General features: G+C 43.2%; 1 protein-coding gene across 4 annotated transcripts in view; it reads left to right on the top strand.

Moving 5' to 3' along the window:
* The window catches only part of Drosha (drosha ribonuclease III), a 119,914-nt gene that overhangs the window by 70,215 nt on the left and 32,368 nt on the right, over positions 1–17,331 (top strand). For all 4 annotated transcript variants that reach the window (XM_052743088.1, XM_052743090.1, XM_052743089.1 and 1 more), the window contains 5 exons: positions 1,300–1,407; positions 1,770–1,908; positions 2,247–2,307; positions 11,017–11,076; positions 12,579–12,678. In XM_052743088.1, coding sequence (XP_052599048.1) covers positions 1,300–1,407; positions 1,770–1,908; positions 2,247–2,307; positions 11,017–11,076; positions 12,579–12,678 — 468 coding nt within the window. The remainder of the gene's footprint in view (positions 1–1,299; positions 1,408–1,769; positions 1,909–2,246; positions 2,308–11,016; positions 11,077–12,578; positions 12,679–17,331) is intronic.

Genomic DNA, 17,331 nt, shown 5'->3' with positions numbered 1-17,331 from the left:
ATTCTGTGGGCTGTACCCCCCTCCAGCTTCTGGTGAATAAAAATGATTCCTTCATTCTCTTGAGTTCTAGAGAAACATTATTCAAGAAAAGAAAAAGATACGCCTTTTGTGAAATCATCTCCCAATAAGGAATCTTTAGCCAGATAAAGAGTGATTGAAGCAAAGCTTTAAGTTCTGAGTCCTCAGGTGCCTTGACTGTGTAACGCTTTCATGAAGGCTGTCTTTGGGTGTGTGATCAGTGAATGTTAGATCTAGTGTGGCTGTGGTAGACCTTGTGCTAAGATAGTCTTAAAAGATAATGGTGAGGTTTAGGGATTTGTGAACACATTAAAAATAGCATACAGATTTTGCATATGGAAATTTTTTCTGGAGAAAATTTCTTTTTTTATTTGAGGCTCCAAAATGTCTTGACCTGAAAATGTCCAAATGCGTCTTCATGTATCCCCCTGAAATTAGAGACAAGGAGGCATAGAAAGGCATACTTGAGGCTGTTCTGCTGAACACTCATAGATCCAGAGCTATTTCTTATAAGATGCCCATAATCCTAGCACTTAGAAGCTTGAGGCAGGAGGATTGTGAATTCAAGGCCATCCTTCTACATAGCGACTTCCAAGTTAGCCTAAGCTCTATAGCAAAGCCTTGGATTTGAAAAATAAAGAAATAAATGCAGGCTGGAGAGATGGCCCAGGGTGTAAAATAGTGTACAAGCAGAAGGTCCTGAGTTCAGTTTCCCAGCACCCATGTAAAAGCTGGGTGGGGTGGCACATTCCTGTAACCTCAGGGGATGGTGGGGACAGGCAGATCCCTGAGACTTGTTGGCTGGGTGGTCTAGCCAAAAAGTGAACTCTATACAGTGAGAGACCCATCTGAAAATGAGGAGAGCGATAGAGGAAGACACCCAAATTGATCTTGTGCCTTCACATTGCACGCACGCACGGAGTAAAGGAGAGAAAACAAGAGAGTTTTACACTTACTTTTTGTCTATTTAACTGTCCTTGAGGTTAGCTACATTTAATATCCTCGTTTTACAGGTAGGGAGACAGGCAGACTAAAATAGCCCCAGGTCACACAGTGAGTGAGTGGTAGAACCAGATCCAGGCATTCTGATTCCAGAGACTTAGAAACTATAATATACTTACTGCTCCCGGTAGACAGTTCTCCACGCTGCCACCTAGCCAGTAAACTGCTTCAGGACTTTATGAGATAGAATTTGGAATGAGGAAATAGTTCTTATTTATTGTAGAATAAACAAAATGTTTTTTATAGAGTTAAATATATTGAAATATTTTTTTTTCCCAGCATGCAATGATGCTGCCTGTTCTGACCCATCACATCCGATACCATCAATGCTTAATGCACTTGGACAAGTTGATAGGATACACTTTCCAAGACCGTTGTCTGCTACAGGTAAGAATTGCCACTACAGATCTTCAGACTCCCACAGTCAGGTTGGAAGAGTTCGTCTTGCACCCTTTCTCTCTCAGTTTTTTGAGGCCTTTCTACAAAAGTAGACCCGTCTACCATCTTTATCTGTCAGCAGTCAGTACCTCTTTCAGCGTTCCCTTGTTTATGGCTCTTCTTTCTAGATTCCAGGACTCTAATCCTCCCCTGAAAAGGGTGGGATTTGGGGCTTGTTTTCAAAAGAGCTTGCAGCACAGTTCTGAAATTTGATTCTGAAGGAGCTAGGGTCCCTTAAATGTGTTGCTGGAGCATTATAAAGGTGGTGCCTGTGTGCTGAGTCTTTCAAGCTTATTTCATTCAAACCGTAGCTGGCCATGACTCATCCGAGTCACCATTTAAACTTCGGAATGAATCCCGATCACGCCAGGAATTCTTTGTCTAACTGTGGAATTCGACAGCCCAAATACGGAGACAGAAAAGTTCACCACATGCACATGCGGAAAAAAGGTTTGTTTGGATGAACCAAGACACTGCTCTCCCTTTGTGTAGTCTGTGCTTCTTCCTAAAACTCGAATCCCGTCCCCATCCGTGGACCAGTTCCCTGGTGGCTCCTTAGTCCCCTCCCTCTCTAGAGCTTCTCACACATACTAACTTGCATTCACTCTGGGTAGAACATTCTAATAAAGATGGATGACTATTTTAGAAAAAATGTATTCTTCTATCAAATATTTTAAATACTTGCATGTAGATGTTAAACTTTTTATAGTCAAATTGGGGTGAGAAAAATTCTTTTCTATGTCAGAAAATACTTCTTATTTATTTGTATCTTTGTGGTTTTTCAATAGGAATTAACACCCTAATAAATATTATGTCACGCCTCGGCCAAGATGATCCAACTCCTTCAAGGTAAATTTTTAAAAAGCAGATTTATGAGAAATAATGTGCATATTCTATAATTTACTCACTTCACGTGTACACTTCACATGGTTTGGAGAGTCTATTCATAAAATTTTTCAACTGTGGCTGTCTAATTTCAAGACATTTACACCATATCAAAACAAATACCTGTGCCTGTGAGTAGTTCCGGTATCTCTCAGCCTACCTGGCCCTAAACACCCGCCACCTGCCCTTACTCCTTGTAGTTAACGCCTTTCTGAACAGTTCGTGTGAGCAGCTTTATCGTCTGTGGCTTTTACTTCGTCTTCTGTGGCTTACTTCTCTTGACATGATTTGTCTATAGCAAATGCTCCTTATTTCCTCTCATTGCTAAACAATAGCCCATTGTGTGAATCTAAAACATTTCGCTTATTCACTCAGTTGATGGGGTTTTGGACATATGCTTTGACTTTTCTTGATATTTACCCAAGAATGGAATTTTGAGGTCATGTAGTAACTATTTTATCTTTCAAGGAACTGATTTTTTTTTCCAAGTGATTACACCATTTTATATTTATAACAGCAGTGCATAAGTGTTCTATACCTCTTAAGAAACATTTAATTTAAAAATATTGCTGTATGTGTGGTATAGCGCACACATACTCTTGTGTGCACAAAAGGCCAGCAGAGGACGTGAGTATCTTTCCCTGTTGTTTTCTGCCATGCTGCGTTAAGACAGGATCTCTAGCTGAACCAGAAGCTTGCCATTCATTGTCACTAAGCTGACCTACCAGCAAGCTTCAGAACCTTCTTGTCTCCGTCAGTACTGGAGTTAAGTATATGCAGCTGTGCCCACCTTTTTGCATGGGTGCTGGGGATTTAAACTCAGGTCTTTGTGTTTTCACAGCAAGCTATCTTTCCACTGAGCCATTGTCCCAGCCCTGTCCCTGTTTTTAAGTAGTTGTCACATCTTTCTGATCCTAGCCATCCTAGTTGGTATGAAATATCTTATTTCCCTCTTGTGTCATGATGTTGGTATCTATTCATGTGCTTATTGGCCATTTGGAAAGATATCTGTTCATATCTCTCTCATATCTGTTGATCTCTCTCATATCTTGTTGAGTTATTTTTTATTAATAACTTAATACAAGTTTTCTACATTCTGGATGAGTCTCTTATCAGATCCATGATTTACAGTCTTTCCTCATTCTAAAGATTGCCTTTTATTCTGAGTCCTTGGAGACAAAGAAATCTTTATGAAGTCCAGTTTATCCTTTGTTGTTTCCATTGTGATTTGGGGATTATGCCTAGAAAGCCATTCCCAAGTGTAAAATAACAAAGATCCTTGTAGCTTTATCTCATTTGTGTAGGTTTTTAAGTCCACTCTGAGTTGGGATGTGGTGTGATGTAGAGGCCACCCCACTGTATTTTTCTGTAGTATCTAATTGTTCAACACCATTTGTTGAAGAGTCTCCTAATTAATGCCCTGATGAAAATGTGAGGGCTTGTACTGGGACTCACCTTTTACTCTGTGGATCTGGGTCTGCCCTTGTGGCAGCGCCACGCCGTTTTGATTGGTAGCTTTGGAGGAAGTTTGGAGATACTGCTGTATAGTTTTTTTTTTCTCTGATTTTTTTTATTTGGTGTATTATGGTAATATTGGCCACAGTTTGATTTTCCTTATTTCTTGATTTCACAAAAGATATCTTTATTAACATCTTCATTTTCGTTTGGCTTTAAGTCCTTGAAGAATTTGGGAAGTGGGCTGGGTCTGTATTAGCTCCACATCATGTTACACCTTAAATGTGAAATGTCCCCCATAGGTTCGTGTGTTTGAACACTTGGTCCCCAGCTGGTGGCACTGTTTGGAAATGTGGAAGCTTTAAGAACTGGGACTTAACTGGAGCAAAGGGGGCACGTGCCTGAGTAGGCTTCAGTCCTTCCTGGTGGCAGACACAATGTGGCAGACTGCACTCCTGATGGTGTACCTTCTACACTGTGATGCCCTGTGTCTGTTCACAGTAAACCCTCCTTCCCTCAGATTGCCTCTCACAGGTGTGTGCTGTGCACCCCTCAAAAATGGAACAGAATCCCGTCCGGTTGGCTGATATGCCAAGGGTTAGCAGGAGGATTATTTTGTGTGTGAAGTAGAGCAGACTGTATTCTGAAAGCCAGTTGTGGAGAGTGCTTGAGGGAAGCTTCCTTTCCACGTGGGAAGTGGAAATGGTGTTGGCTGTCACTCCCTCTGTCTAGGTTCAAGTGGAGGAGGGAGGCGAGGCTAAGGCAGTAGCTTCTGAGCTGCCTTCCTCCACAGCTCACTTTCTGTCCTTCCTGCAGCTTGATGGTTCTTCTCTGAAATGCTTGAGACTACCAGAAGTATTTAAGAATGTTGCACAGTTTGAATTGTCTAACATTTTAGACTATCGCATTGACTTGATCACTTTGAGTAGCTCTAATCCCAAAGTCTAAATGTTCCGGAATCCAAAGATTTTTAAGAACATTGATATGATTGCATGAAAATCTTGTGTTTCAGTTTCATCTCTTTTGCTGTGATGATGATGATGATAATAATAATAATAATAACAATAGTCTGACCAAAAGCAATTGGGGAGCAAAGGATTTGTTTCAGCTTACAAGTTACAGTCCATCATCGAAGGAAGTCGGGGTGGGAATCTGGCAGGAACTTGAAGTAAAAACCATGGCAGAACAATGCTTGGTTCCATTTTACCTTATATCATGGAATCCACATGACTAGTTCTTTCATAGTTTTATCACATTTTCGTTTGCGGGGGCAGGGCACACATACTGTGGTGTGTCTGGAGGTGAGAGAACTAACAGGGGGCAGCTGCTTTTCCTTCCACCATGTAGCTCCAGGGATCCAGCTCAGATCATGAAGCTTGGCAGCCAGTGCCTTTACTTGCTGAGTCTCTCCTCCTTCTCCTTTTCTTGCTCCTCCCTTCTCTTCTCCTATTTATTCTCTCTGCCTGCCAGCCCCGCCTATCCTTTCTCCTGCCTAGCTATTGGCCATTCAGCTCTTTACCAGACCAATCAGGTGTTTTAGACAGGCACAGTAACACAGCTTCACAGAGTTAAACAAATGCAACACAAAAGAATGCAACACATCTTTGCATCATTAAACAAATATTCCCCAGCATAAATGAATGTAACACATCTTAAGCTAATATTCCACAACAAGGACCCCTACACAATTCCCTAACAAAGCACATCACTCCCACCACAGTTGTTGGTATGTAAACTACATCTTTTGATGGCACTCATTGGTCAGATCTCAAGAGGACTTTGTCATCCTCTTTCTCCTCCTCTTCTATTAAAAGAGATGGATTTTGTGGGAATGTAGCTGTCTGGGAGTGCATACCTAGCATTTCTAACACTGGATTCCATTTCCAGAGAGAGTCTAGGAGTGGGAGTTTAAGTGTGTGCAGATATGAACTAGAGTGGAGGGAGGGAAGGGTTAACAAGGGGTGGGGGTGGGAGTGGGGGTGGGGAGAATTTGAACTGCGGCAAAAAGAGTAACACCTCAGAATCATGTCCTTTCTGAATTTACTATTTTGAAGCTTCAGAGCAGACAGCAGCTGAGATCTAAAACCGAGGTAGCAAACGTAGTTAGGTGGCTGATTGCAGCAGCAACCCGGAGGAAGCTGGCAGAATGCTAACATACTCTTTTCCTTTTGCTGAGACTATGTGGTTTTTGTAGATGTAGAGTCGACCTCATGTGTCTGATCTGCAAGGGCCTCCTGGCCTCAGCCGCGGGGTCTGCTGCGTGACTGCTGTGTGTGTCTGCAGCTGTGCAAGCCGCTGAAGCCCAACTTAAGAGCTTCACACACATTGAAATCAGTGGACATTTACCCAGAGTCTTTTAGTTTGAGGCAGTTTGCAGGTATTTTAGGGGATCCAAAATCAAGTACCACAAAACCCCCACTCTTAGGGAGGCACGATTGCCTGGGGTAGGATGAGACTGCTGGAAACCTGAATTATGTAGGAGCGACTCCGTTAAGTGCTTTTGTGCAGATCAAAAGGGAAACACAGCAACTGCCAAGGGGCACGGGATGGATGAGGCCGTTGTTTCGGGATTATAGGTCAGTTTTGTACTGTGCACTTGAATAATTGAGTTGACTTTCAACTGTTCGCCCTCTCCCGTGTTTGTTTCTTGTTGCTGTTGTAAATGGGATGCAGTCACCTCTGCTTCTCGGTAGCGTTTGCTTATCTTTGAAGCGCGCTTCCCAGGAGTCTGCACATTGGTGGTTGGGTCTCAAGCAAGGGACTCTGTAGAGATGTCTCTAATACTGATCAAGGGGAGAAGAAGGGAGGCACCCAAGCCAGAACTTTGGTCCACCAGGTTGCTGACAAAGCTTTCCTTGGGGTGCCCTGAACCCTCGGCACCCACCCTGCAGTACCATTATGAGTGGCCAGCCACTTTCTGCCTGTTTTCCTGGAGCTGCTGTTGCACTAGACATCTTACTATCTCCGATGCCTCGGTTTGAGATCTTAGCTGTTGTCTGCTGCAGAGCTTCCACCAACTAAGCAATGGCTGAGCCACCGCCGGGCAGTCCCAGCCCACGTGACCTGGCCCTGGACTGTGTTGACAGGCATGACTTCTTCATGTGGAGAGCCACAGGCTTTCTGAGTTGTGAAGCATTCCTGCTTCCTTCCTCACAAGCCAGTTGTCATTTTACATTTGCTTCTGGAATGCCCAGCTGGCCTTGTGAAATCCTGCTGGTGTATTTTCCACAACGCGTGTCCTTTTCTTTTGCGTATTATGATCATGCGGCAGTGCTAATTTTCTTTATTAGACAGTGAGGGGTTTGAAGGTCTGTGATCCTGCTCTTTTCTCTCCTTTTCCTTTCACAGAGAAGACACTTCAGTAAGTAAGCATTCAAACAAAGAATTACTGTTGACAGTAATTACTGTTGATGTGTGTGGTTATGTGCATCGGTGTGTTTACATGTGTGTGCAGATGCACATTCCCGTGTGTGTGCGTGTGTGTGTGTGTGTGTGTGTGTGTGTGTGTGTGTGTGTGTGTGTCTAGGCCAAAGGTCAGTGTCTTCTTCATTACTCTCTGTCCAGCATTGTTCACATGATGCATGCTGGGCCTGAGATCTGATGAGGCTGTGGCCTCTCTTCTCCTTCCCTGGAAGTCCAGCTACATACAGTGAGAGACGTCCCTGAGTCGGGTAGGAGTTTCCCCTGACCTTCAAGAACCCTATAGATCTGCCCTACCAGTCACTGCTTGAGACATGAAACATACAAGTGAGAAAAGTTGTGTGTTTACCCTGGGATGGCTTTGCATGGAATAAATGGCACCTTAGACTGTTCGCTGGTAGAGAGAGACTATGTCTTTTATAAGGTGCATTGAATTAGATGAAATTTGAGGTATAAATGTGACAGTTAATTTCATGATAGCTCTGTTAATTCAGTTCTCAAAATCAGACAGTGTTTACTACTCAGCAGACCCCTCACCCTGGTCTCGCTTTATTGGTAAAGATGAGTGAGGCTGTGAACAGTGGGAGGAACAGAACATTTGCTGTTGCTGTGAGCTCTGGTGGCTTACTCTGTTTTTTAGTTACTGTTCTACCACTGTGTCAAAACACCATGACCAAGGCAACTTAGGAAAGAAAGCATTTGATTTGAGGCTCATGGTTCTAGAAGGTGAATCTGTGGCCGTTTTGGTAGGAACGTGGAAGCCAGGGTGGTGCTAGAGTAGTAGCTGAGAGCTTACATCATTTCCACAGGTAGGAAGCAGAAAGGCCTCACTGAAATGGTGTGGGCTTTTGAAAGCCCAAAGCCTACCCTCAGTGATACATGTCCTCCAACAAGGCCACACCTCCTCATACTGTCCAGATAGTTCCCCCAGGTGGGGACCAGTTGTTCAAATCTATGAGTCTGTGGGGCCATTCTCATTCAAACTACCACACTCTGTCTGTCCACTTTCTAGAGAAACTGTTGGGTTAGGAACTGACCAGCATAATAGTCACATTTTTGGTTTATGGTTTATTGTCAAAGTTGAGTCATAATGTGGAAATAGAAAACCAAAGCCAGATATGGGCAATTTTTTTTAATGAATGGTAAATTCAATATTGAACAACCCTTTTTAGAATTGTTGATCTTGAATTTTAACCAGTCTAATTTCTGGTAATTTAAATACTAGACATAGTCATTGTCTCTATTAAAGATCATAAAAGAAATTAAGGTAAAATTTATGCCAGTAAGATGTCATTTAAAGTCACATATGACTTAGCAGTTCCTGTTCTTTGACTAGGTGTCTTATTATTCTCTAATAAAGCTACAGTTCAGATATAGTTTGTCTTTTGACCCCTTCCCCCAAACTCCTAACAGGGTTCCATGTTTTCACAGTAAATAGTTTTCACTGTGTAATACTTTGAATTGTTAGGGGGAAAAGAATCTCTGTCAAAGAAAATGGAACTTTATTTTCATGGCTCATAAAACAGACTAGTGTAATTTCTTTTTCTTTTTAAAAACCTTTCCATTCCTTTTTTAATTTGAGTGTGTGTGGGAAGAGAGAGACAAATGCAGGGGCAGATAGAAACAGACAAGGTGTTGTTCTCCGGCTCAGGATGGCCTTGAACTTCATGGCATTCTGCCTGCCTCCACTTTCTGAGTGCTGGGATTACAGGGGTGAGCCTTTATACCTGGCAGTTCTGTTTCTTAGAACAATAGCTGACTAGTTTAAAAACACACACACACACACACACACACACACACACACACACACACACACACACACACACACACACACACACACGAGGATTTCAGGGTTGTTTCATCCTGCCTTTAAATAATGTCTTTATTCCTTGATGTTTTCTCTAAGAGAAATGGCAGGCACTTTTGGAAGTCAGTAGTTTTTGTTTGTTGTTTGTGTTTTTTCAGACAGAGTCTGCCCTAAACTAAGTGTCCAGGTTGGCCTTGAACTCAGAGCCCTTCTGCCTCAGCCTCCTGAGTGCTGGGATTACAGACTTGTACCATCATGCTTGGCTCAATTAAAAACATACACCCTTCCTAGTCACTCTTAGCTAATAGAATAGTAATAATGACAGCAACCTAACCCTAAGTGGTCTGTAAGAATCAGAAATGGGGCCGACTGCTTTATATGTGTATGTACATGTGATATATGTATATGTGTACATGTGAAGCAGTCAGAGGGATCAAGAGTTCCTCAGCCTCGGCACTTTCTTTATCCTCACTATTGGCTGCTAACTCCTGAAGGAGTTTTCTTTTGGAGGGCTACTACTGAGGATTGAACTGAGTGTCTCATGTGCAAGGTAGGTGCTCTACCACTGAGCTATGACCCCAACTGAGTAGCCTTTTCACGAAAATATGAGCCATCAATTGAGATCAGGTTTCAGGGTGACTTCTTTATAGTGTTGCTTCATCATATCAATAAAGTATGACCTATATACCGGGGAGGGGAGTATTTACATTGACGAGGGACATCATCAGGCAGGATTTCCTAGAGCTTTTCCTGAACCTTGAGGGAGAAAGTGGTTTTTCAGTGTATCTGAGTGTAGAGGAGCAGAGAGTAGAAAGTTCTTGGGAGGGAGAAAGCCTGGCTGAAAGACGGGCAGTAACTGCCTGTTCTGTGTTCTGGGAAGTGCCCTTTCCGAGAATGTTTAGTGGTTTGGAACAGGAGGCCAGCACACAGGTGAGAGGGTAGCAGCAGTTAATGAGGTGGTAGATAGGTTAGGCCTGTCTTCAAGGACTAGATGGGAAGGTGAGTTTTGAGGTGAGGTGGTGAGATGCTGTCTCGGGGGCTCTTCTGGAACACATTCCTCTTTCTTTGGCTCACCTGATAGCAGAGTGGAGACACCATAGTCAGTGTGAGAGTGCCTGGCTTATTGGGAAGCTTTGAAGTCTTGTGTCCAGGGGAAGCTTTGGGCCTGAAAGTTGGAGCCATATAGTATAATGGGATGAAACCCATTCATTCTCCACTTCTCTCTTGGTGACGGTTCTGTTGCTGTCAAGAGACACCACGACCAAGGCAACTCTCAGAAAAGAAAGCATTTAATTGGGGGCTTCCTTACAGTTTCAGAGGTTTAGTTCATTGTCATCATGGTTGGGAGCATAGGGGCATGCAGGCAGGTGCTGGAACAATAGCTAAGCACTACATCCTGGTCTGTCAGCAGAGAGAGACTGTGCCTGGCATTGGCTTTTGAAACCCTAGAGCCCACCCCTAGACACACACTTCCTTCAACAAGGCAGCACCTCCTAATCCTTACAATCCTTTCAAATAGTGCCACTCCCTGGTGACTAAGCATTCAACCATCCGAGCCTATGTGGGCCATTCTCATTCAGACCACCATACCTTCCTCCTAGGTGGGGCCTGGATGCCTTCAGGATAAGATAGGATAGCCATTGCTGGAATTTGAGAGACACGGCTATAAGGGGCTGGGTTACTCAGTGAACTAACTCTACTGTTTCCTTTTTGGAAGAGATGGGGGAAGTAAATGTGCTCTTTTTTCTTTTTTAAATAAAAGCTTTTTAAAATTACATTTCTCATGTGGTGCACACCCACGTGCCCGTGTCACGGCACATGTATGGAGGTCAGTGGACAGTTGGTTGGAGTCATTCTCTCTGTCTATCACGTAGGCCCCGGCATTCGTACTCCGGTGAGCAGGCGTCCTGACAACGTCTTTCTTTACCTGTTGTACCATTTTGCTAGCCCTAAATGTGCCATTTAAATGCTCTTTTACATTTTCATTGCAGGATTAATCACAATGAAAGGCTGGAGTTCCTGGGAGATGCTGTTGTTGAGTTTCTGACCAGGTAAGGAGGTCTTCCCCCACGCAGCCCCCCACCAGTAATTATATTTGATAAGTTGCATGCTTATTATGTTACCTCCTTTGTAATTAGCCAAGCAAGGCATTGGACAACTGTGTCTTTTCTCTTATGAAAGGCTTCAAAGCCACATGTCTGTGGCTCTTGCTCTGACAACTGCTCTTGCTGCTGCTGTAATGAGTGAGATTACAAGATGAAAGGCCGGTGTCTCTGGCCTGTCAAGCATGTGTTAAAAGTTGCTTACAGCCACAGGATTTCAGCCGGTCCTAGACTAGTGCTCCAGAGCTTACATTCCATTTGAAAGGGAAGGGATGATATTTTAAAATGTCATTTCATCTTCCAGGATTTGCCTTTGATCCTGTTCTGTCTTTCTAATCTTGAGGGAAGTAAAGCTTACAAGTAATTTTAGTGACTAGGTGTGTGTGAGTGCAAGAGAGAGAGAGAGAGAGAGAGAGAGAGAGAGAGAGAGAGAGAGAGAGAGAGAGAGAGAGAGAGAGACTGAGAGAGAGACTGAGAAAGACTGACTGTGTCCTCTTCAAAAATGTTCCAAGGTTCTTCTAAGATCTTTGATTGGAGGAAGTGCATTTTGTCTTTCCATGCTCACAATCTCTCCCTTAGGGAGATGACACAAGCTTCCCTTGGAACTGTCTTGAACTATTTTATTCTCTTTAGGTCAGTGTTTTCCAAAAGAAAGACACAAAGACAAGGGGCCATTTCCTAATACTCCAAGACTAATGAGCTTAGCTGTCCCGGTGGACAGCAGCTCTGATGAAGTGGGGTGCCACAGAACAGAGCAGAGCACTGTGATCCAGATCGATTCTGTGTGACCCTGTGCCTTGTCGCTCTATGCCCACGAGTTCCCTTCACTCATCATTGCATAGGACCTGTCACTGTCACTGCTCTGTTCCTGGCTGCTGGGATTTGGGGCACTATATCACAACATTGCTACTGGGGTTTCCCAGAGTTGTCTTCAGGGGCCACCCATAATCCTACCCAGTGTAAAGCGTTGGTTAACGTCCTAAGTTTGGACTTTCAGATGTGTGCTTCTGTTAGTCACAAACAGTGTGACAGATTGTATCGTTATCAGATTTCAGAGAGATCTTTTTTTGTTTTGTTTTGTTTTTGCTTTTTAAGCCATGGTCTTACTGGCTATCCCTGACTGGCCTAGAATTCGCCATATATACCAGGCTGGCTTTGAACTTGGCGGTGATTCTCTTGTCTGCGTCTCTGGCATGCTAGTATTACAGATGTGTGTCACTATGTCTGCCTCCAGAGAAATCTTTTAACAGAAGTATATATGGACATAAGAGTACGTGTTGCTCTTTGGACTTTAGTGCGTTCGTACATAATTTCCCCTTTAGGTTGTTCAGTGCAGCTGGCATCTGTTACAGACCCGGTGCCACCTCTGTCTCTATGTTACAGGGCCGCAGACAGTGTTGTGATACGTATTTATATGCTCTCTTGTGTTCTCTCCTCCCCGCCCCCCACAGTGTCCACCTGTACTACTTGTTTCCTAGTCTGGAAGAAGGAGGCTTGGCAACCTACCGGACTGCCATCGTTCAGAACCAGCATCTGGCCATGCTTGCAAAGGTATGGGGAAACACCCGAAGCTTTTGTGTGGAGTCGGACATTCTTTTCCCGAGTCCACACAATTCTGCAGCTGAATGAATAATTCTTGATAGTGTATTGGGGAATCATGTTTTATGGATCAGACCATGGTGGGGGGGTTATTTGTTTGTTTTGGTCTGTTACCTTGGTGGTTTTCACCAGCAGCTAATGAACTCCACAGTGAGGTCACTTGGAAACAGATGAGGAAGAAATTGACAGATGTACGAGAACAGGCTAAACATTTGGGAGAAAGTAACATGAGAGCTTTGCAAAAGAGATGAACTAGTGTACTGTTTCTGTATTACATTTGTTATTAATTTATGTTAGCAGGCGGAATTATAGCTCTGAACAGAATACTTCAGGCAGTTCACATCTTACGGGATACTTGTTAGGCCTTTGGGAATCTCCAAATCCTAAATCCCAGTAGTAATATTTAAGATTTAGGCTGTGTACTGGGCTCACTGACCTAGCTCAGTGGCTACCAGAACCTCTGCTTAATTTAGACTTGTGCTAGGACTTTATTCCCCTGGTCTGGTCTGGTGTTTCTCTTCCATGTGATGTTTTACAGTAGCACATAACAGATAGGAACATGGACACTTGGGCTGGCCCCTTAGGGTTCTGTCCATCCCTTTTCTTACATACTGGGTAGCAATAGATGAGTAGTTCTCTCTGCCGAACCTCAGCTCTCTCATTTCTAAGGTAGGAACCACATTAGCTCCCACCACACATTCTGGTTATGAGAACTAAATGAGGTCATGAGTTTTCATGAGTCTATTTAAAGTGGGTTTCATGATCCTTGTTCATAGAAATCACACAAACGTGTCAATAAATTTGTGGCAGCTAGTTACTTTGAGTGTTGTTCATCCTCGTTCTTATGATAAATTCTCACATTTTATAGCCTTTGTGTTTATGAAACAACAGAAAGAACGGAGGCTCTTGAGTCCCTAGACGGCAGCGTCTCCGGGAAAAGCTTTCCTTTGCTTTGCCTTCAGTAGTTTCTTCCTCTACCCTTTCGTTTTGATATAAAAGTTGGAAAAGACTAGTTTTGTGACTGGCTTGTTGATTTGATCTTGTCGGGATGCAAATATTAAAAATGTAGCACACTTTAGCCTCTGGTTTTTGTGTTGGCAAGAAAGCATTATTTTACTTTGTGTAGTTCCATCATCGTAGTTTACGGTGGGAGGCCGCAAGCTGCCGTTGGTGGCATTTGAGAATGCAAATGAGAAGAATGCCTAATGAAAAGCTATAAGCAACCAGGTAAACAACCACGATTTCAGCGCCTTCCAGTGAGTGATATCCAAGTGCCGTATAAAACTGCTTCGGTGGTTAGTTGGTTTGTCAGCTGCTTCCTGGTAGTTTATATTCATGTGATTGGAAGTACGTTGTCCGTCCTTGTTTTCTTTTCGGTTTGGGGCATAGTGAAGCTGCCCAACTGTCCTTCAGAAACTTAGAGGGATGACAGTGGGGAGGACATTTACTGGGTGTAGGAAATTGCCATAGCCTGAAAGCAGGCATTATTAACACATTGGATCCGATACAGGGATCCTATCCGTCCACGAGAGATGGCCGGCTGGCTAGTGTCTCCCTCTGGGATTTCTCTATGGTCTTTTATTTCACCAAACCCACCCCAGCACAGTTCTCTCACTAGGATTCCAAGTACTGGAAATATGGTGTGTATAGCCAAGCCTGGCTCCTTTGCTTTGATATCTGAAGTTACTTATTTCTTATGCTAATATATAACTAAATATAAATCTTTGTAGAAGCAGACATGTTAAATGAATATTTTCTTACAAAGTTCCTCAGACTGAAATTAGATGACTGGTCCCCCATCAACTAGCTTCCCTGTAGCATTCATCTCCAGCCGAAGGCCATGAGGTCCCACCTTTTCCTAAAGCAGTGGCCCTGAAACTCTTGGGCAATAAGGAGCTAGAGAACTACCGACAGGGCTGTGAATTGGGTGCTTGGATTCCAGCACTCACTCTCCTTTAAGAGTTCTGCCAACACCTACATAGAAAAATAAGGGTAAGAGAGTGGGGGGTATGAGTAGTTGGAAATTCTCAGCACTCCAGAATAATTGTTTATAACATAAATATGCAGTTTGCAGTCTGCTCTCAAGCAGGACTCCAGACATAGCAAGCGATTGTATTCCCCAGTGAGGCTGTGAAACAGATGAAGTTTACATTCTCTAGTGTAAACTCTGGCACTTTGGGATCAAGGCTTTTTTTGTGTGTATTGTTTTTTAAAGGAACTTTCTGCTGTTATATTTGTGGTAGTTGAAGCTCATTTGACTATATTTTATACTAGATTCTTAGCAGTGTTTCCAATATAAATGTATATGGATGCTTGACATAGAGAGTGAGACATATAATCTGAATGTCTTTAATCCAAAAACTGATGAAATTCCAACTGTGTTAGGTTATTCAGTAGCTTGTATCTTATTCCATATTATGTTTCATACTTTTGTTTAGTAAGTATTTTTAAATTTAGTTTTATGGAAATGGAAACAGATTTATTACATGTTTATGTAATATTTATGTCTTAGGAATTCTCTTGCTGTGATGAGACACCATGACCATAGTAACTCTTACAAAGGAAAACATTTAATTGGGGTTGGCTTACAATTTCAGAAGTTAAGCCCATCTTTGTCATGGTGGGAAGCATGGTGGTGTACAGACAGACATGGTGCTGGAGAAGGAGCTGAGAGTTCTACATCTGGTTCTGCAGGAAGAAAAAGCCACACTGGGCCTGCCTTGAGCATCTGAGACCTCAAAGCCCACCACCCCCAGTGACAAGCTTCCTCTAACAAGGCCATACCTACTTCAACAAGACCACATCTCCTATTAGTGCCTCTCCCTATGGACCTATGGGGGCCATTTTTATTCAAATCACCACAATTTGTATCTTTTTCCTTTTATGAAAAATAATTACTTCAGTCTCAGGAATTTTTAAGGAAGTTTTCTGTAGCTTGAGTTTTCCTGCCTGGCCCACAGTCAGGACAAATCTCTGTCACCCGCCAGTCCCACAGCCTCTCAGACCCAGCCAAGTAAACACAGAGACTTATATTGGTTACAAACTGTATGGCTGTGGCAGGCTTCTTACTAACTGTTCTTACAGCTTCAATTAATCCATTTCCATTAATCTATACCTTGCCACATGGCTCATGGCTTACCGGCATCTTCACATGCTATTTCTCATCGTGGCGGCTGGCAGTGTCTCTCCCACCCAGCTTCCTGTTCTCTCAATTCTCCTCTCTGTTAGTCCCGCCTATACTTCCTGCCTGGCCACTGCCAATCAGTGATTTATTCATTGACCAATCAGCAACACATTTGACATACAGACCATCCCACAGCACTTCCCCTTTTCTTTTCTTAAAAAGGAAGGTTTTAACCTTTACACATCTCCAAAGTCAGCTTGGTATATTTGGGAATTTGGGCGTAGCTTCTCTTACTACTTCCTGCTGGAGGGGGGCGCTGTATCTTCTGGGGAAACAAAGAAAATTTTAGGATCATGGAGTAGTCCCTGAGGCTGTATCATCTGAGCCAGTTACCTTGAAACGGTTCTGGATGTTGGATCATCTGGGCCATGGTGTCATCAGAGACCTTTCAGGTGGTCTTGGCTGGTCAAACCTGATGTGTCTTAATCTGGAACAAATCCATAGCCTCTGGCTTTCTGTGGAAACAAAAGCAGTCTCATTTCCAAAGTAACATATCCTTATATCCAAATTTTGAAGTCAAGGTACCTTTAAAATATGCATATTGGTTTAACTCAGCTTCCTTTACAATCAAATATCTCTCTGTAGTTAAGAATCCCAAAGACAACACAATCCAGATTCTCTGTGTGATATCCATCTTTACGGGGCTTATTTTTTATATTAATTTTACTGTCTCTTTAAAGACTTTATTTTTTAAAACTATGTATTTGTTTCTGTAACTGTATATATCACCTTTTTAATCTCTTTCAAGCCTACGTATATTTTACACACATTTTAAACTATTACATCTGAATCTGTCTTATTGTGAATCTATTGCCTTAAACTGCAGCAGCTGTGGCTGCTGGCTCCGCCCACCTCAGCTTCCCAACATGGCGGCGGTATGCTTACCGCCAGCTCTGGGAGCTATCATGGGTCTATGCTTTTATCCAAGCACAGCATGTAGCCCAGAAACCTCTTTTTTTTGTTTTGTACTAGCAAAGGCTAAATCCACCAAGCAGCTTAATGTGCCACTTGCAGAGGCCTCATTCCCGCCATATGGCGGCAGGTCGAGCGCACACGCTAGGAACCCGCCAGTAGCTCAAACCGGCAGGCTGCTGCTCATTTGAGAGAGACAATTAGGAAGCTGTTTTTAGCTCCGTTTTAGAATCTTTTCTCAGTTTTTAGGTGGAAACTCTTGCCACCACGTTGGACGCCATTTGTAGCTTGAGTTTTCCTGCCTGGCCCACAGTCAGGACAAATCTCTGTCACCCGCCAGTCCCACAGCCTCTCAGACCCGACCAAGTAAACACAGAGACTTATATTGGTGCTGTGGGGATGGTCTGTATGTCAAATGTGTTGCTGATTGGTCAATGAATAAATCACTGATTGGCAGTGGCCAGGCAGGAAGTATAGGCGGGACTAACAGAGGAGAATTGAGAGAACAG

Source organism: Peromyscus californicus, unplaced genomic scaffold (assembly GCF_007827085.1).
Source record: "Peromyscus californicus insignis strain IS unplaced genomic scaffold, ASM782708v3 Scaffold_18__1_contigs__length_77618521, whole genome shotgun sequence".
Taxonomy (NCBI): domain Eukaryota; kingdom Metazoa; phylum Chordata; class Mammalia; order Rodentia; family Cricetidae; genus Peromyscus; species Peromyscus californicus.
Note: the sequence above shows the minus strand (reverse complement) of the source record. Positions and strands in the feature narration are given on the sequence as shown.